This window comes from Capricornis sumatraensis, chromosome 13 (assembly GCF_032405125.1).
Source record: "Capricornis sumatraensis isolate serow.1 chromosome 13, serow.2, whole genome shotgun sequence".
Taxonomy (NCBI): Eukaryota; Metazoa; Chordata; class Mammalia; order Artiodactyla; family Bovidae; genus Capricornis; species Capricornis sumatraensis.
The window spans coordinates 54,085,534-54,108,992 of NC_091081.1; the positions used below are offsets into that span (position 1 = coordinate 54,085,534).

Consider the following 23,459-nt stretch of genomic DNA (forward strand, 5'->3'; position numbering starts at 1 on the left):
TTACCAAAATCTACCTCTATGGGTTTTTATTTCCAAAGATATAACTAACAATTTCATTCTTTTGAACTGTCTATGCAGGTAGCAAACAAAAATCGGTGTTGAACATAAGCAGCTAGACTCTAGAATCCAAATTTTTAATATTTCTGCTACATTTGTTATCTGAGCTTTAACTTATTTTAAGGAGGCTGAATTCATTGACAGCTTTATTTTGCTGAATCAGAGCTTTTTCTTTTCAGTGTTGTGTTAAGCTCCAGTAACAGATTATAAATAAATTAATATAAATACAATGTGCTGTGAGGTTGACCCAGCAATGACAGCCATCAGCCCACTGTTGTCAGAGATGAGCCCATTAATCTTGCTTCAGTGCTTTTAGCATTGGTTTTACACAGCTCCATCCACTCACCCACCACATAAGCAGCCCTCCCAGACCTGTGCGCCCTGAAGAAGCAGATGGCTCTCCAGGATTGCTGAGAAACAGCCTTCTGCTCAGGAATAATGGAATCAACTAGCACCTAATAAGAATCCACTGAAATCTTCATAGACCCATAACCCTAAATGGGGAACCTTACCTTTAGAACTATAATTATGAAGTAAGAGACTTCTAATAAAACAAACAAACAAAAAATCAATTCAAAAACAAAGCAATTAAAACAATGGATTGATTCCCTCGCCCCTCTTCCCAGGAATAAAGATAAGCTTAACATGCTTTTTTTAAAAGCAGAAATAAAACTGTTATTAATTACCTTATAAATTATTCACCAATGATAATAAAAATAGACTTTTACATAATCCATCTCTGTTAAGCTCTATAATAAGCTACAAATAGGCAAATCTTTTAAAAGTTTAAATTCCAAGATTTAGCACAGAAGTGAATTTTCAGGAGAGGTAACTTTCTGTTACCAGGTACTGAACCTCACATGAAGATTACTTAACAACTTTCCAAACTGGTAAATGGTCTTTTATAGTGAAACCATATAAACTCAGTCACACAACTCACAATGTAGGTACTGACACTATTAATTGTCCAGTTTACTCATAATTAAATCAAGCATTTGTGGGGAGTGGAATCCAAAGACCACATTTGGTTGGTCCAACATATGGACCACATTTTTTGTTGGTTTTTTTTTGTTTGTTTGTTTGTTTTTTGTAATGGTTGGGCTGGAAAAGCTCTACTAGGTCATGTACCTATCAGGTACAGAGTCTAATTACTCTGTAATTAGACAGTCAAGTGGCAATGGGATAGAATGAAGCAGTCACTTAGTCACTAGAATGAAGACTCTAAACTCTTACTAAAATCCTTTAGTTTTACGGTGAAGCCGGAACTCAAATTCTTGGTGAGGTTTTGTTTGCTTTTTTTTTAACTTTACATAACTGACAAAATATTTTAAAATTATTGAAGATGCCTCACCTTCGATAACATATTTCATGAAGCCCTATTTCATGTTTATTTTTTGAATATTATTTTCAGGAAGTTATTGAACCAATCCGGTCTGAATATTATGCTCAACTCAATAAGACTATTTCTTCCAGAACACAGATACAGAAATATGTCTGTCAGTAAGCAGCTCTTTGCCAAACGACCAACAAATCTTGTACCTAAACTACCTTTTCCCATCTGCTGAAATATCTTCTGTACTTTGAAGATTTTGTGCCAACGTATTTAAACATCTTCTCAAGAACAGTGGGGGAGGAGGACTAAAGAAACCATCTCTCATCCCTACGGGGCCAGTATTTACCTCTAAGTATCATATACACAGTGAGATCCAAGGACATCAAATCATGAAATAGAAAAGAACAGATGATTACCTGATATTCATTGGGCCAAAAGGTGCTCACTGCTAGCTCAGCCCGAAGCCAGTCTCTACCCGTGAATCCAGTCACATTCCAAATTGGATTGGCAAGAGGTCCTTTATTCACCCTAACCAATATGTTCAAAGTGCCAGGATTCAGCCCTTTCTGGCTGTATAACAGGTAACTGAAGTCAATACAATGAGTGTCGTTCTCCTTCATTGTAGGCAGCTGAAGTCTGGCTTTTTCTCCAGGGTCATGATCTGAAGAGTCCACTATCATATAGGAACCTGAAATGATATCACATAAAATATGACCAAATAGATACATAAGCAAAAGGGAAAATATAATAACAGAAATAAAGCTAAAAATGATACCAATCTATTCTGAGTATTAAATTTAATTTTAAAAGACGATGTCTTCCAGAACAGAGATATAGAAAGATATCAAACAAGTGAATAGATGAATTGAATTCATAGGGGGTAACAGACATTGTTCAATGTACATAATATGTACAAATTAGTCTACTCTCCACAACAATCTGTTATTATTCTTATTTTACAGATTAGGAAACTGAGGCACAATTAGTAACTTAAAGTCAAACAGATCATGCAGAGCCAGGTTCAATCCAGATTCCCACCCTAAATTATCTCTACTCTTGCTAAACAAAGGTCTTCCAGCAAACAACCAAAGAAATGTATTATTGGTCTGATTTACAGAGGGAGTGTATTATTCTTTCCCCATCCATAATTTTAACACAGAGAGGGGCTATGAGTATAGGCACTGGAATCAAGTTCTGATCTCAGATTCCAAGATCATCATGTAAGCAAGCTGTGTGACCTTTTGCAATGTACTAAGAATTCTGGACTTGCTCAAGGAATAAGGATACTTTGCAGGGTAACTGTGAGGACTGAAGTGTAAAATGCCAAAATTTCTAGAACTGAGAATCTGACACAAAGCAGATTCACCGACTTGGAGCCTCTTCCGCTAAGCTGACAGCTAATCACCACTCCTATTGTCCTTGAATCTACAATAGTCTCTACAGTCTTATAGAGCTGCCAGATACCTGGTTTGAAATCACTAATCTACCCCACTACCTTTGGCTTAATAAATATTCATTTGAAAATCTAACAGGAGGAGGAAAAGAATATAAAGAATCTCAACCTCCCAGTTCCTCATACTCCCACCCTCAAACACACTCTTTGTGTGGCAAGCAAAGTCATACAGAGCTAAGTGTAAAAATGGGATTTGAACATTAACTGCTGATATTAGTCCAAGGAGCTTTAAAAAAAAAAAATTCTAGTTTTTCTCATGTCCCTGTGGATGTTAACAAAGACATATATTACAAAAATGTAAATATTTACATTTCAAGTAATGATACCCATTTATCACACTTAAGGTAGAACACAAATTTTATTGTAAAATATTTTTCCCTAGGGTGTAATTTTAACACTCCCCCCCAAATGTATAATATGTAGTGTTACAGAACCCAGTGTTAAAAGGGTTACACTTTGACCTCTCTTCTTGACAAACCTGAAGAACTAATCAACCCTCTGTGTCTCCTCCTTTAAACATAGTAACTGTTTCCATGGCACACTAACCACTCATTGACTACCCGTCAACCCAGCTCAATTAACCCTCAATTTACAAGTTCAAATCATAGCACATAGGAGGGCTTCAACTATTTAAGAAATAAAAATTTCAAGATTTCAAGTCTGACCAATTCCTGGTCAATGGGTATTATATGGTTCAGAACTTTTGTGAAGATTTCAAGTGATAATACTGTTAGTTATTTAAGCCAAGGACAGAATAAGTTTACTATAGTGATCATCACTGACATTACTTTCCCTTAATTTTTCTTAGTTCTCCTCTTCTCTTGTAACCTGAAATTCTTTTCTTTTCTCTTCTTCCCCTGCTCCCGATTTTCAAAGATTGCACATTCATAGAATAAACTATCCTTGTATGTTTTGAAGAAATTAAGTCCTTTTCTTTCAAATAAGATATTCTGGATCACAAACCAATTTATAGAAGCAGAATGCTTCTGTTCTTGGTTATACTCACATTCTACAGTCCATGGCGGAACTACAAAGATGTCTTTCAGATTCACTACAGCAGAACAGATCAATTATGGCTTTTAAGAAGGACCAGATCTGAGATCTTAGATAAGTGACTTAGTGTTATTGGGCCTCAGCTTCTTCACAAACATAGTGACTTATTTCTCCACGGCTATCACTATTTTTTCAGTGACACATTATGGCATTAGTGGATTTAAATTATTTTTACAAGTCTGCATCAATTATGACTTCTGTCAATTTTCAAATAGTGCTCTCTAAATGACTTATAGGCTTTCAAATAATTATTTCTTCCATTATGAAATAAACTTTGAAATAAAATGTTTTGTCTCACATTTTATTTATATAGTATGATATTTATCATTAGGACCATTTAGCCATTTACAGCCAGTTGCACTTTTAAGCTACAATAATTTTCTTATTAAGAAAATGGGATAATCAAAGTATATTAATTTGTAGGAATTCCAATTTGATCATTACAAGTCACAAAATAAAACCTTGCCAAATTGTTTCAGCATTTCAAAGATATTCAATGCAAGCTAAATAAAGTTTTAGAAGTGTTGATATTTCATTTTTATAAAATGTTTCTGCTAAATGAACTTCTGTCAATGTAGCCAGACTATTGCTACATTTTCGGAGTGCTATGGAATACCAGACCACCTGGCCTGCATCTTGAGAAATCTGTATGCAGGCCAGGAAGCAACAGTTAGAACTGGACATGGAATAACAGACTGCTTCCAAATAGGAAAAGGAGTACGTCAAGGCTGTATATTGTCACCCTGCTTACTTAACTTACATGCAGAGTACATCATGAGACACACTGGGATGGAAGAAACACAAGCTGGAATCAAGATTGCCGGGAGAAATATCAATAACCTCAGATAAGCAGATAACACCACCCTTATGGCAGAAAGTGAAGAGGAGCTAAAAAGCCTGTTGATGAAAGTGAAAGAGGAGAGTGAAAAAGTTGGCTTAAAGCTCAACATTCAAAAAATGAAGATCATGGCGTCTGGTCCCGTCACTTCATGGCAAATAGATGGGGAAACAGTGTCAGACTTTATTTTTGGGGGCTCCAAAATCACTGCACATGGTGACTGCAGCCATGAAATTAAAAGACGCTTACTCCGTGGAAGCAAATTTATGAATAATCTAGATAGCATATTCAAAAGCAGAGGGTGGGATGATTTGGGAGAATGGCATTCTATCATGTATACTATCATGTAAGAATTGAATCGCCAGTCTATGTCTGACGCAGGATACAGCATGCTTGGGGCTGGTGCATGGGGATGACCCACAGAGATGTTATGGGGAGGGAGGTGGGAGGGGGTTTCATGTTTGGGAACACATGTAAGAATTAAAGATTTTAAAATTAAATAAAAAAAATTAATTAAAAAAAATTAAAAAAATTAAAAAAAAAAAAAAAAAAAAAGCAGAGACATTACTTTGCCAACTAATGTCCGTCTAGTCAAGGCTATGGTTTTTCCAGTAGTCATGCATGGATGTGAGAGTTGGACTGTGAAGAAGGCTGAGCGCCAAAGAATTGATGCTTTTGAACTGTGGTGTTGGAGAAGACTCTTGAGAGTCCCTTGAACTGCAAGGAGATCCAACCAGTCCATTCTGAAGGAGATCAACCCTGGGATTTCTTTGGAAGGGATAATGCTAAAGCTGAAGCTCCAGTACTTTGGCCACCTCATGAGAAGAGTTGACTCATTGGAAAATACTCTGATGTTGGGAGGGATTGGGGGCAGGAGAAGGGGACAACAGAGGATGAGATGGCTGGATGGCATCACTGACTCAATGGATGTGAATCTGAGTGAACTCCGGGAGTTGGTGATGGACAGGGAGGCCTGGCGTGCTGCAGTTCATGGGTTGCAAAGAGTTGGACACAACTGAGCGACCAAACTGAACTGAACTGATGGAATATCATGCATTTATTTCACAGTTCCCAAAAGGAGGAAACAAGCAGTAGCATTAAAAAGCCATCTAAATCCTTCTGCCATCTGACTTCATATAGTGGCAATTTACCCTGTAGGCACCATAGAGGTAGCTGCCTGTTTGACACAAGATTCCCTTCCATCATCCCAAACACAGAGAACACTACGCTATTCTTATCAACTTCTAAAACTTACTTCCACAGCCTCCCAGAATAACTGGCTACCAACACATAGAATCAACAAAGTCTGTAATATGCACTTCCTCATTCTTCAAGTTATAATTTAAGCATATTTACTATTGTTTAGTTATCAGCTAACTAATCCCTCAGATTTCCAATGAGTTTAGTTCTATTCAGCTGTAATTTAGCTATCTCAAGGCTTAATAATGAAACATCTGTGTGCACATAGATATAATGTACGAATTTCTAATAAACGTGAATTCTTCAGTGTGGCCTTACAAATATTCCTTACAGTCTCTTGAGCAACAGAGTTCTCAAATATATCATTTAAGACAGAGGAAGAAAACATAAATCCTTATAATTGAAACTTTTAAAAAGTATAGCCTTTCTGGAAAGCAATTTGCCAATGAGAATCAAAAATCTTTCAGAAGTTCTATGCCTTCTGCTCTGGCAATTTCAAATCTAGGAAGGTACACTACATAATCACGTGTATGTACAGAGATAAAGGCTTAAAAAAACATTCCCATTCTCCTCATTAAAATCAGGAAAATAATTTTAAAATTCTAATAATAGGCAATTTGTAAAATTATGACAAAAGTTTGATGAATACTTATGCAGTCATTAAAAATGATATTATTAAAAACTTTTAATGGAAAATAGAATATGCTAGGTAAAATACACAGGTTATAAAATATTATACTCACTTATGAAAATATATATTTATATTAAATAAAAGCATTGGTATAGTGAGTGGGTATATTCATATATGAACACATAAACATGTAGATACAATTGAAAGAAAACAAAAATGCATAGAAAATGTCAACTGTATTATTGGGGCAGGGGGTGCTGTACTTTGTCTTCTGTTTTATTTTCATTCACACCTATTCCCTGAATGTTCTGCAGTAGGCATGCAATAGATTTGTACTTTAAAGAAAGAAAGACTACATGAATGCCATCTTACATGAGGACCATCAAATGGATAATGATAAATACTTAGGAAATAAACACAGCATTTGTTTTGTTTTGTTTTTTTGCCCTTTAAAAATTAATCCTATTTTTATCCCACAGATTAACAGCTTCTTGGCTTTCAAAAAAAACAATACAAAAACTAGGACCTTCTTATCTACTTCAATTCATTAAAAAACAGAGGCTGCAAGTACTTAGCAGCTTTTACTTAGAAAGCCAAAGAAAACAAATTCCATATTCATAAACACCACAGTCCAAAATCTAGATAAGCAATGTCCTACAAATTTTCTGTATTAATGAAAAATTTATCTTTATGCTATACTTCTAGGAAAAAACATAGTAACAGAGAAAATAGGATTAACTGCTAAGAAAATAATGAATGATAAATAGGTTTCTACACTTCATCCTAAACTTCCTTCATTTATATTTTATATATATATATATATATATATATATATATATATATATATATATATCTTTCTTTCTGAACACTAACAATATTTTCATTAAGTCAGGTCTTATTCGAAATCCATTGTATTTTCCTGTAAGTAAGCAAAGAGAAATTTCCACTTCTCTGCTTAGTACTAACCACGGCCCATGATCTTGCCCAAAGTACTACATCTACATTACCTTTCACTTCTTCTCTTCACAAACCAGCTTCACCAACCTGACAGAGCACTCACTGTTCTCCCCACATATCACGCCAGTTTCCTCCTCCAGAACGGGTTCAGTCTCTTATAAGAAAGCCTCCCCTCATCTTAGCCCCTAGTCAATCATTACACTATTCTTCTTCAGCCCCAGCCCGCCCTGACCTTTCCCTGCCTCTGATATACAGTATCAGCCTTTCTTGTTCTATCCCTTAATTATACACTGCCTTTACACAAATCTTAAATAATTTACATAGGAACATTTATATCCCACAAAAGAGTAATAATATTCTCTTAGAAAGTACATGATCCATTCAAGGGTCCAATCAAAAGAGAAAATCCACACAAAAAAACATAACAGCAAAAGTATAATGTAAAGAATTATTAACTATAAGAGGGTAATGTTGTTGATCAGTTGCTCAGTCATATCCGACTCTTTGCGACCCCATGAATTGCAGTATACCAGGTTTCCTTGTCCTTTACTATCTTCTGGAGTTTGCTCAAACTCATGTCCATTGAGTCGACGATGCCATCCAATCATTTCATCCAAGAGTATAGAGATTTTAAAGGTATAAAGAGAACTCTAAAGGATAACCACAATACCCAAGGAACAAAAAATGTGGAACAGGAAGAGAGACTGCTGAAAATCAGACGCGCTTAGAAGATGTGGTTGCAGCCCACTGGGTGGTGAAGACTTGGCTGAGTCACTCAGGCTAGAGCTGTTCCACAACTGCTGGCAAGCAGGAAATACTTGCACACAGCAGGTTTGGGGTGAGCTCTGTGAATGCTGGGGAGAGCCACAGAAAGGCAGTCACCAGCCAGCACTGGGGCTGCAAGCTCTCTGAGACACTGCAAGCACTGGGAAACTTTTAGCCCTGTGGGACCAGCAAGAAGAAATAGAAATAGAAACACAGCTCCATCAAGAGTTAAAAGCTCCTTTCCACTAAAATGCCCCCTCGGGGCGCTCTACTGACAAAGCTAACACTATGCTAGTTTCAAAGGTGAAATGCTTAGAGTCAGGCTACACTCTTACAGAGCAGATAATAAAGGATAGTTTAGCACTGCTCAGCAATGAACTGATACAACATCTAACAAGGACCTAGCATATAGAAATTCAATGAATACTAGTTAGTTGGTTAGTTGAAAGACTGAATGAATGAGGAGATAAGAGACTAGCTCTTAAAATATAACTGTTGAGAGTGTACCAACTCTACTTATATGTGAGATAAGTTATCAGAAAACCTCAGAACAACAACAAAAATAAAGCAAACAGTTGGAACTGATTTATATTGCTTCCAAACAGAATCATTTGATGAAAAGAGTATAATGTTTGGAAGTACACACTTAACATTTTGATCAGAGTCATTCTTGACTATATATATAAAACCTTCTATTAGAGCAATGGTTCTTAAACATGTTAGTCTTAGGATCCCTTTTCCAATCTTAAAAATATTGAGAATATCAAAGAGCCTTTGTTCCTGTGAGTTCTAGCAATACTGACCATACTAGAAATTCAAACTAAGAAATTTCAAAAAAATTGTTAATTCAGTTACTATTAACAATAATAAATCCATTATATATTAAGCCAAATAAAATATTTTTATGAAAAATTACATTTTGCCAAAAAAATGGTATAAAAGGAGGCACATTTTTGCAAATCTCTTTAATGTATGACTTAACAGAAGATTTCTTCATTCAATCTGTTGTAATATCAAATATCATGTAGCCTCTGAGAAATTATACCATACACTCATGAGAAAATGAGAAGAAAAACAGTGTCATTATGACAGCAGTTTTGACCTTACAGATGCTCTGACATGGTCTTGGGAACCCACAGCAGTCCCTGGAGTACATGCGAAGAATCATTATATTTTAACATGCATAATTCCTTTCAACTCCATGCTATAATGAGAACCTTATCAGTGTACATATTTATACTGAATCTACTCATTCAGTTGCTGCATGGTATATAGACATTCTCTACGAAATAAAAGTCTTTACTGAGATGTTGGATGTCTGGAGAATAAAAATTGAAAAAGCTGAATATTTTTATACCAGTATAAATATAAAGGGTATATTAATCAAGGTTCATGAGAGAAACAAATAGATACACACACACACTCACACACACACAAAAAGGTTTATTGGAAAGAACTGGCTCATGTGATTACAGAGGCTGAGAAGAACAGACCCAGGAAGAGCCAACTGTATAGTTCTAGTCCAAGTCCAAAGTCTAAGTAATGTTCTATCTTAATAAGAAAAGCATTTTTGTGTGTTCTGAAGACCATTTTGAATAGTTATCAAAAGCTACCAAAGCACCAACACACTGTGCAAAACAGTTAGTTCTTGGCATTGAGTGAGGTTTTCCCAGTAGAAACAAAAAACATGCCAGAAACCGTTGATGTGAAAAAACTAAAAACGCTGAACACTAATACAGTTTCCTGCCCAGCCAGCTTCAGAAGCCATAATCAGGACCACAAGAAAAAGAACAGTGACAACTGAAATCACAATTTGGGTCCCAATCCATCTGGAATGATTTTTTTTTTCTGTGTTGTTTAAGATTAATATCCCTAAGCATTTATGTTGCCATTACTAAACTGAAGGCAATGTCTTGCTTTTCACAATATTTTTCAGCTTCTCATTTCCTTTAATCAAGCTTCTTCTCCTCATCCCATTTTGCTTCATCTGATTAGGTGGCAACATAATACAGCAAGTTCCTAAAACTAAGAACCTAGAAAGCAGGCTGATCTTTCCCTCACTTTCCTCTTGTACTAACAATCTGTATTGCCTCCAAACTGTCTCCTCAATCCATCCAACATTTCTTCATCTTAGCTGGTTCATCCAGCTCCTATCATTTCTCAGGAGCACAACTAGAATAGACTCCTAACAGGTTTCATGAATTCCACATTAGCAGTCCTACAACAGTTTTCTACAGGCAGCCAGATTCTCCCAAAACAATTCATCTTTTCTCATCTCCACACTGTAGCGAGAATTAAACCCAAACACTTCACTCTAACCCACCAGCTTCAATACAACCTGGCCCCTGCCTTCCTCTCTCACATTATCTCCTACCTTCTCATCCTCAGCAAGCTCCAGCTACAGTGGACTTCTGCCTTTTAAACATCCAAGTTTATGTCTGTTATCAGTTTTCCTCTGCCCGGAATACTCTCTCCTCAGCTGGCTTATTTTTATCGTTCAGGTCTCAGCTCAAATATCACCTATCAGTGAAGCATTCCCTGGTCTGTTAATAAAGTAGTTCCTTCCAAGATTCCTTCTTTTTTTTTTTTATTTAATTTTAAAATCTTTAATTCTTACATGTGTTCCCAAACATGAAACCCCCTCCCACCTCCCTCCCCATAACATCTCTGTGGGTCATCCCCATGCACCAGCCCCAAGCATGCTGTATCCTGCGTCAGACATAGACTGGCGATTCAATTCTTACATGATAGTATACATGATAGAATGCCATTCTCCCAAATCATCCCACCCTCTCCCTCTCCCTCTGAGTCCAAAAGTCCGTTATACACCGCTGTGTCTTTTTTCCTGTCTTGCATACAGGGTCGTCATTGCTATCTTTCTAAATTCCATATATATGTGTTAGTATACTGTATTGGTGTTTTTCTTTCTGGCTTACTTCACTCTGTATAATCGGCTCCAGTTTCATCCATCTCATCAGAACTGATTGAAATGAATTCTTTTTAACGGCTGAGTAATACTCCATTGTGTACATGTACCAAAGCTTTCTTAGCCATTCATCTGCTGATGGACATCTAGGTTGTTTCCATGCCCTGGCTATTTTAAACAGTGCTGCGATGAACATTGGGGTATATGTGTCTCTTTCAATTCTGGTTTCCTCGGTGTGTATGCCCAGCAGTGGGATCGCTGGGTCATAAGGCAGTTCTATTTGCAATTTTTTAAGGAATCTCCACACTGTTCTCCATAGTGGCTGTACTAGTTTGCATTCCCACCAACAGTGTAGGAGGGTTCCCTTTTCTCCACATCCTCTCCAGCATTTATTGCTTGCAGATTTTTGGATCGCAGCCATTCTGACTGGTGTGAAGTGGTACCTCATTGTGGTTTTGATTTGCATTTCTCTGATAATGAGTGATGTTGAGCATCTTTTCATGTGTTTGTTAGCCATCCGTATGTCTTCTTTGGAGAAATGTCTATTTAGTTCTTTGGCCCATTTTTTGATTGGGTCGTTTATTTTCTGGAATTGAGCTGCATAAGTTGCTTGTATATTTTTGAGATTAGTTGTTTGTCAGTTGCTTCATTTGCTATTATTTTCTCCCATTCAGAAGGCTGTCTTTTCACCTTGCGTATATTTTCCTTTGTTGTGCAGAAGCTTTTAATTTTAATTAGATCCCATTTGTTTATTTTTGCTTTTATTTCCAGAATTCTGGGAGGTGGATCATAGAGGATCCTGCTGTGATTTATGTCGGAGAGTGTTTTGCCTATGTTCTCCTCTAGGAGTTTTATAGTTTCTGGTCTTACATTTAGATCTTTAATCCATTTTGAGTTTATTTTTGTGTGCGGTGTTAGAAAGTGATCCAGTTTCATTCTTTTACAAGTGGTTGACCAGTTTTCCCAGCACCACTTGTTAAAGAGATTGTCTTTACTCCATTGTATATTCTTGCCTCCTTTGTCAAAGATAAGGTGTCCATATGTGTGTGGATTTATCTCTGGGCTTTCTATTTTGTTCCATTGATCTATATGTCTGTCTTTGTGCCAGTACCATACTGTTTTGATGACTGTGGCTTTGTAGTAGAGCCTGAAGTCAGGCAAGTTGATTCCTCCAGTTCCATTCTTCTTTCTCAAGATTGCTTTGGCAATTCGAGGTTTTTTGCATTTCCATACAAATCTTGAAATTATTTGTTCTAGTTCTGTGAAAAATATGGCTGGTAGCTTGATAGGGATTGCATTGAATTTGTAAATTGCTTTGGGTAGTATACTCATTTTCACTATATTGATTCTTCCGACCCATGAACATGGTATATTTCTCCATCTATTAGTGTCCTCTTTGATTTCTTTCATCAGTGTTTTATAGTTTTCTATATATAGGTCTTTAGTTTCTTTGGGTAGATATATTCCTAAGTATTTTATTCTTTTTGTTGCAATGGTGAATGGAATTGTTTCCTTAATTTCTTTTTCTTCTTTCTCATTATTAGTGTATAGGAATGCAAGGGATTTCTGAGTGTTGATTTTATATCCTGCAACTTTACTATATTGATTGATGAGCTCTAGTAATTTTCTGGTGGAGTCTTTAGGGTTTTCCATGTAGAGGATCATGTCATCTGCAAACAGTGAGAGTTTTACTTCTTCTTTTCCAATTTGGATTCCTTTTATTTCTTTTTCTGCTCTGATTGCTGTGGCCAAAACTTCCAGAACTATGTTGAATAGTAGTGGTGAAAGTGGACACCCTTGTCTTGTTCCTGACTTTAGGGGAAATGCTTTCAATTTTTCACCACTGAGGATAATGTTTGCTGTGGGTTTGTCATAGATAGCTTTTATTATGTTGAGGTATGTTCCTTCTATTCCTGCTTTCTGGAGAGTTTTTATCATAAATGGATGTTGAATTTTGTCAAAGGCCTTCTCTGCATCTATTGAGATAATCATATGGTTTTTATTTTTCAATTTGTTAATGTGGTGAATTACATTGATTGATTTGCGGATATTGAAGAATCCTTGCATCCCTGGGATAAAGCCCACTTGGTCATGGTGTACAAGATTCCTTCTAACATGCCATTCTTTTGCCTTCATAGCCCTGGCCATTTACCGAATCCACTTGGCTTGTCTGATTGAAAAACTCCACACACACAGAAAAATCATTCTTTATCTTGTTCATCCAAAACTCTAGAACAATGTCAGGAGCCTTCAGCACGGAATGGAAAGTTTTTATGACACCTGGCAACCGCCTATTTGTGCTTTCTGCTCACATGTCTGCAGCACTTCCATAATGCTCTCTTACGTACCAAATGTACCATATCGATCAGAGCACCTCCCCAGCTCTCATGCAGTCTTTTCAAGATCAGAAACCTCTTTTTCCTCCTAGCACTTAACAGACGAATTCTGCACAGGTAAAGTCTTAGTGAACTCAACTAAAGAAAAAAAAGAAGAAGAAGGAAAAAAAAAGCAAGCAAAAAAATGAAGAATTTCAAAAGTTATAGCAGTACTGTTTTCCCAGAGACAACAAGAAGGGAGAAAAACAGTAAATCTGAAATAACTTTAAACAATGTTCTTAAAAACAAAACAATGTTTTCAATACTGACATTTCCCTCCAGAGATTCCATGATTTTGGTAAGGCTGACAGATGTGCCCTCACTTTTGTTGCAGTCTGTTATTATTTTCTTCAAACATCTATCTAACTTCTATTATTTCTTTTTTTAAAACTTTTATTTTGTATTGATACATAGTCGATTAACAATGTCGTGATAGTTTCAGGTGAACAGTGAAGGGACTCAGCCATACATATACATGTATCCATTCTCCCCGAAATCCCCTTCCTTTCATGGTGCCATATAACATTGAGCAGAGTTCCATGAGCTATACTGTAGAACCTTGCTGGCTATCCATTTTAAATACAGTAGAGTGTACATGTCGATCCCCAAATCCCTAACTATTCCTTCCCCTCATTCTATTACTTAAGATAATGCCTTCCACTAAGTTTGTTTCTAAAAGACAGAACGAGGCACACATTTTTAAAACTTACATTTGTCCCCCAAGCTCCAACACAAAAGAACTGAACGTGCAAATTCACAGGATTCTAGTCCAACAACTTTGTGTGTGTGTCTGTGCTTAGTCACTCTGTCATGTCCAACTCTTTGCGAACCCAGAGATTGTGCCCATCAGGCTCCTCTGTCCATGGGGATTCTCCAGGCAAGAATACTGGAGTGGGTTGTCATGCCCTCCTCCAGGGGATCTTCCCAACCCAGTGATCAAACCCAGGTCTCCCATATTGCAGGTGGATTCTTTACCGTCTGAACCACCAGAGAAGCTCTGTCTGTTTCATTGTCTGAACTTTTTTATCCACATTCTGCAGGAATAAAATTTCTCTTAATTCCTGAGTAAGGGCTTTGTATTTGTTCTAGGTAGCCATCTTACATTTGAAAATAAAATGTATTTTATCTTCAAGAACAGCATCTAACATGTTCATAAAACACAGAACTGTACGAAGATTTCAGATGAAATGTGCACAACATTTTTCCTTCTTGGGAGACTAGTCACCTCAGGAAGTTTACCTGCTACACATTAAGATCTAGAAACTGGGCCAAACACTGTACTACAGTTTAATCTCCTTCCCCTACAACATCTTGGAAAGCAAAAGCATGAACCCAACTGGCCCTTATTTTGACCACCTGAATTTTTATTTTCATCTCTATTATACAGAAAATCTGTGCAACCTACTATTAAAAGTGTGAATTAATTATCACCTACCCCCCTCTCAAAGGCAGGCAAATTTTACAACCTGCTGCACTTTTCTCATCAGGATTTTTTAGGATGCCAGTTTCCCCTACCCACTATCTAGCTTGGGCAAATAAGTAAACCTTTCTCTGTCTTGGTTTCTTCATCTTGAAATGCCTAAAGCCCTTAGGGTATGCTGTCAGGACCAAATGAGACTGTGTCTATGATGTACTAAACCACACTGATTAGGCAGATCCTTCCTAATTCCTCATTCCTTTCTCTGTTAAATAGTTCAGAGAATCATACTGGAAAATGTATGAAAGAACATTTTCAAAGGTTAAAAATGAGATAATGTTAATGAGTAGTAAACCTAAAAACTTCCAATACAGAGACAGCCAAACCTTTCTCAGCCCTTCCCTTCACAACTCTACCTAACCCTTTTGATCCCCTGTGAATCAATTCTCCTTCCGAGCTCTCACCTTCCTATTTCTTTCTAATCTTCCCCTTTCACTCTTATTATCTTTAAAATCTGGTAAATACACACTGGAAACACATATACACACCTAACCTTAGCAACAGTTATAAAAGAATAAATAAGTTTAAGATTTCTTGTACTAAGATTGGGCTTCCCAGGTAGCACAATGGTAGAGAATCTGCCCACCAATGCAGGAGACTCGGGAGACAGGTCCAAGTCCTAGGTCAGGAAGATTCCCCTGGAAAAGGGAATAGCAACCCACTCCGATATTCTTGCCTGGAGAATTCCAAGGACAGAGGAGCCTGGCAGGCTGCAGTTCCTGGGGTCGCAAATGGTAGAACACAACTGAGCGCGCACACACACATGCTGGAAGATTTCTCCAGTTTCTGAAATTCTGGCACTCCCACCACGGCTCTCCAAGCTGTGGAGCTTCTGTATTATGTGGTACTGACATGTTTTGAGAAGCAGCTGCTAAAATGAAAAGCAACTTCAGAGAGAATAATCAGGGCTGCATTTACCCCCAAAGGCAAGAGAGTCTTCATTCTAGACCCAATTTTGTCATCATCACTTTCCTTCTCAAAGGAACTGAGACTAGAAAGAACACTGAAAGATATGAGAAGGTATAAGTCTCTGGAAACTGCCTAAATATCATGTTAGCAATTTCAGCCTGTTGTCTGGATATACCTTAATTCTGTTAATAATGAAAGACCATAACTTAAGATCAGTCCAGAATGAGTGTGCAGTGTTTATTTATTTCCATATTAATGGATATTCCCAAAGACAAAGTACTCTACTCAGTAGTCACTATGTGCCTAAGGGTACCAAAAATTTATTTAAAATGTTTACTATGCCATATATCAGAAGAATAAGGCTTTACTGTGACTCAAAATTAGTAACAAGAGTCAGCAACTACTCCTGAATAAGCAAATGGCAAGAGACGATCAATTAGAGAAGAACTCAGGTTGAATGAGATTTCTCAGCTGAGTTCTCAGGTTCAAGGATAATCACCCTACAAGAGTTCCAAGTTGCTTCCTTTATTAAATTCTAAAGTTCTAAATTTCCCTGGTAGCTGAGTTAGTAAAGAATCCGCCTGCCATGCAGGATTCCGAGTTCGATTCTGCGTTAGGAAGATCCGCTGGAGAAGGGATAGGCTACTCACTCCAGTGTTCTTGGGCTTCCATGGTGGCTCGGGTGGTAAAGAATCTGCCTGCAATGTGGGAGACCTGGGTTCAATCCCTGGGCTGGGAAGATCCCCTGGCGAAGGGACTAGCTACCCACTCCAGTATTCTGGCCTGGAGAATTCCATGGCCTGCAGAGTCCATAGGGTGACAAAGAGTTGAACACGACTGAGCAACGTTCACTTTCAAAGTTCTAAATCACAACAGGAGACACTTTATAAAAGATTTGAAAAAAAGGAATAAGATTTATTCCACTCTCATCCCAAGGAAATCATGTTCCTATCTATGAAATGGCAAAAAAAAAAAAAAAAAAAGTCATGCTCTGAAGTCAAAGACCTGATTCTGCAGCCTGGCGCTGTTACCACCCACCTCAAACCATCCACCTCTCCTCTACCACTTAACTGATGAAAATCAGTCCCAGAAAAATAAATGTCATAGATATAATAAATTGCTATTTGAGAGGACTGTTATAGGGATTACAGAAATGGGAACTATCAAAGTAAAAATGTATCTTAACTTTTTTACTTACAAAATATTACTTAAATCAAAAATCTATCAGCTTGTTTCTGAAAACAGTGCCTGCCTTAGAATACAAACAAAGTGATGAGGGGAGAGGGTGGGGCAAAAGAGAATGAGAACACAAACCATGAGAGAAAAATGAGAAATTAAGTATGGAGAAATAGAGGGTCCAAGCAAGATGAAAAAAAGAGAAGAAACAAGTGCCTCCACTTTAAATGCAAAATTTGGGAAGACAAAAGAAAAGAGGGAAACACACGTGGAAAATAAAATGGGGTTATGTTTATTTTCTGTGTCCCCAGGTATCTTCATAAACCATCTAAATATGACAAAAGAAACTAAAGCCCTAGGAAACATAAAAGCAAAAGAGAATGATATCATCACTTCAAATGTTAAGACTGTTGCTTAAAGGACATGCTATAATTTTTTTAAAAATCCAAGCCCCCTTGAAGTCTTCTGAGCCTACATTAATTTTGATAGCTCTAGTGGAATCAGTGGTTCCCAATACTAGAATAAAGCATAATAATGTTTTCTAAGATAAACTAATCCATCTCTCCAATGCTGCCAATCCAGCTGATATTTAAAAACAATCAAACAAAAAAACAGTAAACAAAAAAAAAAGAAGAAAGAAAAGAAACCACCAAAACAGAAACCTGGTCAATTGTGAACTACCATATCAACCACTGGTGAGGAAAGAAAGAATGTGCAAATACTCCTCTGACTGTGGACAATTTATTCAACTTCCTCTTAGCAAATACAATCACCCAAGGATATTCCTCCAAGAAAACATTTCTTTTAAATATATCGAGAAAAACTGGATGATACAAGTGTGCAAATGGCCTCCATTCCAACAGGGCTCTTGCTGTCCAGAGAGCAGCTAAGGATTGAACTTTGTTTTCATAAATGCTAACTTAAGGCTCAATGAGTGAACACAAACATTGAGAAACTGTTGCATTTCTGTTCCCACACTAACTTTTTAAAGCTTCCCTTTGGGATGTACTGTAGAAGCTAAAATAGAAAATAGTTTCAGCCAAAATGCAAGCAGCAGTGGGAACTCTGACGGACAATCAAGCACAGGTGTTTCCCAACCCACACCCTCCTCCCCACAAAAGGGAGAATATGGAGAAGTGAAGAGGGAACTTTGAGTAGCTTCAAATTTTTGACTCCATCTACTATTGAGATGTACTTTAGGATTTCAGTAACATTCGTAAGATAAGTGTAAACACCTTAAGCACACATTATAGGATCAAGGTTTTCTCCCTTGGGAATAACCAGAAGCAGGGTTATGTCTCCAACATTTCTTTTTTCCTTCTAACTATAATATTATCAAATATTTCCCTAAGAACTGTTTACCTAACTTTTTTAAAAAAGGAATTTTTTTTTAAATAGTCCTACAAGTAGTGACAAAACTCTACAAGTACCATGAACTGGAAGTGACCACTCTAATCATGGTGATACACTAAATACAACCAAGTGTATGCACAGACACAGATAATACCATCCATTTTATCTGGTACCCAGAATCCTCATGAGTATAGTTCATATAAACATTGCAATGTGTTATTTGCAGGGAATCATCAGCATGAACTCATAGCTCACAATTCATAATGATAGATAATGTATTTTTTGTCTTGTTTTACCCCTCCTTTTTGCTTGAAAGACTTGTGGTCTCCTTTTCTCTCCTGAAAGCCTAATTTCTACCTTCTCTAGGAATTCCTATGATTGATCATATACCTTTTTAGGTGAGTTACAAATTTTACTTTTCCTACCTTCGGGTTTGTAAGGCATAGAATCTTCCAAGCTCAAAAAAGTAAACGTCTTAGGGGCTACTGCTATGATTAGCCATAGTGATCTACACAGAGCAGATAGCATATTTAATGGAATTGATGGTGAAGGCTAAGTGGAAAGTTACTAATGGAAAATAGTAAAAAACAGTAAAACAGTAAAAAAAAAATCTTATTTAATTCATGCAACATTCTAGTGAGAAAGATATCAAATATGTAAGTGCTTAATATGATACAGAAGAATGTGGGGTTTAAAAAAGTAGCTTGCTCAGAAATCAACCCAAATCTAATACTAAACTAATCTAAACCATCTTCTTTAGTCTATATATTATACTGTCATCAGAGTGGATAAGAAATTCAGTTTACAAAGGTAACACATAACTTAAATTATTTAAATTGCTTGGAGAAAATGGGGGAGATGAAGCAGAGATAAAGGACGTGAACAGACCAAGATGGTCTTGTAAACAAAATAAGGACCTTTGTCTTTATCTTCATGGTTTATAGAAACACACAAAAGCATTAAGCTGGGGAAAGCAGAAACTGCTATCTTAAATCAGATTTAAATTTTGGAAACTCACTTTGGCTACCATGTGTAGACCAGTTAGGAAATAGTAACAGCATTCTCATAGAGAATTCTATCTTTAATTATGATAGCAGATGACAAAGATAATATGAAGCAATCATCTAAAACCTACACGAGGTAAAAAATCAACAAGAACTTATGTGAATGAGAAACAGAAGTGAATAATAGACAAGGGTCCAGAATGTACCACTATGTTTCTTGCTCATATACCCAAATAGACAGTGGTACAATTTCCTGAGTCTTGGCACACTGGACAGAGATCAATTTGGGAGGAAAGTTCAATTCAAGTTTTTTACTGTAAACAACAGAAGCTACTACATCATTTTCAACAAAAAAGAAACATATTTAAAAAGAAAACTAGAAAGCCCAAACAATAACCAAAATATTAGTGGAGACCCATCACTGAGTACAAACACTCCTCCCAGAACCCAGGCTGAGTCCTATATTTTGCTGATCATGGATGTCTATGCTTCAACTCTTTGCAGAAGGAAATCCTCATGATGTCTTCTTTCTGCACCCAATGGCTTCCTAATCAAACTTCGTTTAGGTGGTCTGAGGTGGAGATTTGGTCACCTATCAATATCCTGGCTACAAGGATGGGTTAAAGGTGTTGGACTTCTTTCTGAAGTCATGAGAACTTGTAAGGTAAGAAATTCACCAAATATAGGAAAGACTGCCAAAAAGAATAATAAATATCACCTAAGGAAGAAGGGGCATTAATTTTATTGAAACATACCAGAGAGGACGTCAAGTAGGCTGTTGGATATGTGATTCTGTATCTTAGAGAAAACAGCTTACCTTATTATAAACACCTTTGTGAATCATCTCCACATATATTTTACAGATGGTGACTGCAGCCATGAAATTAAAGATACTCCTGGGAAAGAAAGTTTTGACTAACCTAGACAGCGTATTAAAAAGCAGAGACATTACTTTGTCAACAAAAGTCCATCTAAGTCAAGGCTATGGTTTTTCCAGTGGTCATGTATGGATGTGAGAGTTGGACTGTGAAGAAAGCTGAGCACTGAAGAATTGATGCTTTTGAACTGTGGTGTTGGAGAAGACTCTTGAGAGTCCCTTGGACTGCAAGAAGATCCAACCAGTCCATCCTAAAGGAGATCAGTCCCGGGTGTTCTTTGGAAGGACTGATGCTAAAGCTGAAACTCCAATACTCTGGCCACCTCATGTAAAGAGCTGACTCATTAGAAAAGACTCTGATGCTGGGAGGGATTGAGGGCAGGAGGAGAAGGGGATGACAGAGGATAAGATGGCTGGATAACTCAATGGACATGAGTTTGAGTGAACTCCGGGAGTCGGCAATGGACAGGGAGGCCTGGCGTGCTGTAATTCATGGGGTCGCAAAGAGTCAGACACAACTGAGCGACTGAACGGAACTGAACTGAACTGAACTGAAGCAAATTCTATAACCTTACTGTGTTTTTTGCTTTTCATAAACTTTTCAACAAAATCTAAAATAGTTTATAAATATGGTACTACAAATTAAATTTAATCAAGTTAATGTCACACCATATATTATTATGGAACATGGCACATAACAATCTGACTGCACACCATTCTATCCCTAATACTGACAGAAATACTTCCGAAGAAATTCACTCTAAACTTTTAACTTACATGGCTATTTCTGATAACTCCAAATGTTTTTACTATCTTTTATTGAAGTATTATTTCAATAGCAATTAATAATTTGGGTGATTTCCAAGATCTCACAAAAGACTCTGTCTACAGCTGGATGAAAGCTACTTAATCTTGCACTCACAAGCACACATGACTAGTTTGGGTATCTCGAGTATATTCACCTCTTGACCTTCACTAAGCATATCTCCGAATCTGAACAGTTGTCTCCTGATTTATTTTTTTCAAATACAAAACCAAAATTCCCAGTTGAGTGTGCTATATATTTATCCTGAGAAGCATTCAATTTAAAAGACAATGTGTTCTGGGGAAGAAAAAATTGACAAGATACTGAAAACAGACAGATGTATCAGAGAGGAAAAATTGGAACTAATGCTGATTGAAAGACTACTGTGACTATCTTCTCCACAGTAGTTTTGGCCTAAAATTGCTTCCTGGAACACAGAAAAGCATGTAAATGTCCTTCTATACCTGAAAACATGAAAAAAAAAAAAAATGAAACTCAAACAACTTCATGGATAAACTAGCTGCAGTGACATTTGCTGAATGAAGAAATTCACTCTGACATCAATCTTGGCCTTGGGTGGGGTAGGGGGGAGGTTCAGGACTTCCCTCTACAGGGGGCACTAAGTCCAACCACAGGGTCTCTGATTCTCCTTTTACAGATAGAAATTGACTTCATGATCAAGTTCTTTAAGGTAGTAATGGAAAGAGTGGTTCCACCCACCTTTTCACTTCCCCAGCATCATATGTAGGAAGAAATCCAAAAATCAAAATTACTACCCCAACAATACGAAATCCAAAATTTTGCCATCCAATACAAAACAAGATAAAAAGGGTGATGGTGAGAGATGTTGACTGTTAAGGAGGTGAGCAAAGGAGAGATGCAGATGCCTGAGGAATCTAATTCTCAGACCAACTAAACAGATTTGTTTGGATGACCTACAAGAAGGGTAAAAAGTCTCCAGTGGCTAGAATTTCCTCCTAAAATAAGTCATTCCAACTAAACATAAACTATTTCTTGGTTCTCTATCAAACCAGTAAAAATAGCTAAGAGTTCATTGGTCTGAAATGTCAGAGTAAACCCATATGGCTCATAACGTAAACATGGCAACCAGATAGGGTTTCAAGACTTTCTCTGTTGATAAACATTTATTTCAAGCACCAGTTTCAGTATGTCAGTCACATAAGGAATCCCCTCATTCTAGCAGACCCAGCAACTGAGTAAGCATTATGACTTTTACTTTAACCAATTTAAATATGCAAGAAAGCATGATTTGTTAAGCCCCTATGGGCAGGAAACAGTTTAGAAATAACCTGATTCAGTGTTTCTCAAACTCAAGAAAATACAAATCTTTAAAAAGGAAAACTTTCTCATGGACCTCAGTGTTAATTTACATTATGCACAGATAATCTCTGAGTATTAACTTATTATAACAAGAGTTTATCATACTCTTATCCACACGAACAAATGTAAAAATCAATAAAATTTAAATTAATACTAATTTAATGTCATAAATTATGTTTTTCAGAATCAATACTGCAAATATTATATAGTGAACACTATGTGAAAACATATATACTGTATTGTATAATTATATTTCACTTTGGATTTGATTCTTCTTTTGATTTTGATCAAAATGAAACATCATTTGAGTCAGTATTAATACATCATTGTTATTTTTCTTTGATAGTGATTTTTAGCCACTGATTCATGCTTTTGTTGGGCCAATAATTTAATAGTGTGTCCCAAAATACAATAATAGGAAAAACTTAAAGTTGTTTATAAACATTTCTTTTCTGATAATTTACCATATTTACTGTTAATGAACTTTTTTCAAGCTAATAGAAAGTCCAGTTTACTATAATTTCTCAATCTTATACATTTATTTTCTGCCACACAGTAGCTAAAGGTTTCCATGTGAACTTTTCCCTATGTGAACTGCTGTTAAAACCTTCATTTGTGCCCTAAACCAAGGTGCAATTTGTACTTTCCTTTAACAAAGCTACAACATGAACACAAATGCAAATAATGCCTTTGAATTATTTCTTAATTACCCACTTTATCTTAAATGTGTAGAGTATTAATTTTAGACTCAAAAAACATAGAAATTTTTAAACTTTCATAGGACTCAGAGAAAGTACCTATAGACTGTAGGTTGAGACGCAATGCCTAGCTCATTTAATAATACTCATCCTCAAAAAAGACTTATCATTTACAATACAGACAAATGCACAGTGAGAAAACAAGTAGAAGAAGCACACTGGACTAAAGCT

The 23,459-nt window shown here is 36.7% G+C and overlaps 1 protein-coding gene across 4 annotated transcripts in view; it reads right to left on the reverse strand.

Annotated features, from left to right (window-relative positions):
- PTPRK (protein tyrosine phosphatase receptor type K) overlaps positions 1-23,459 on the reverse strand; it is a 619,103-nt gene that overhangs the window by 383,000 nt on the left and 212,644 nt on the right. For all 4 annotated transcript variants that reach the window (XM_068985075.1, XM_068985072.1, XM_068985073.1 and 1 more), the window contains exon 3: positions 1,807-2,078. In XM_068985075.1, coding sequence (XP_068841176.1) covers positions 1,807-2,078 — 272 coding nt within the window. The remainder of the gene's footprint in view (positions 1-1,806; positions 2,079-23,459) is intronic.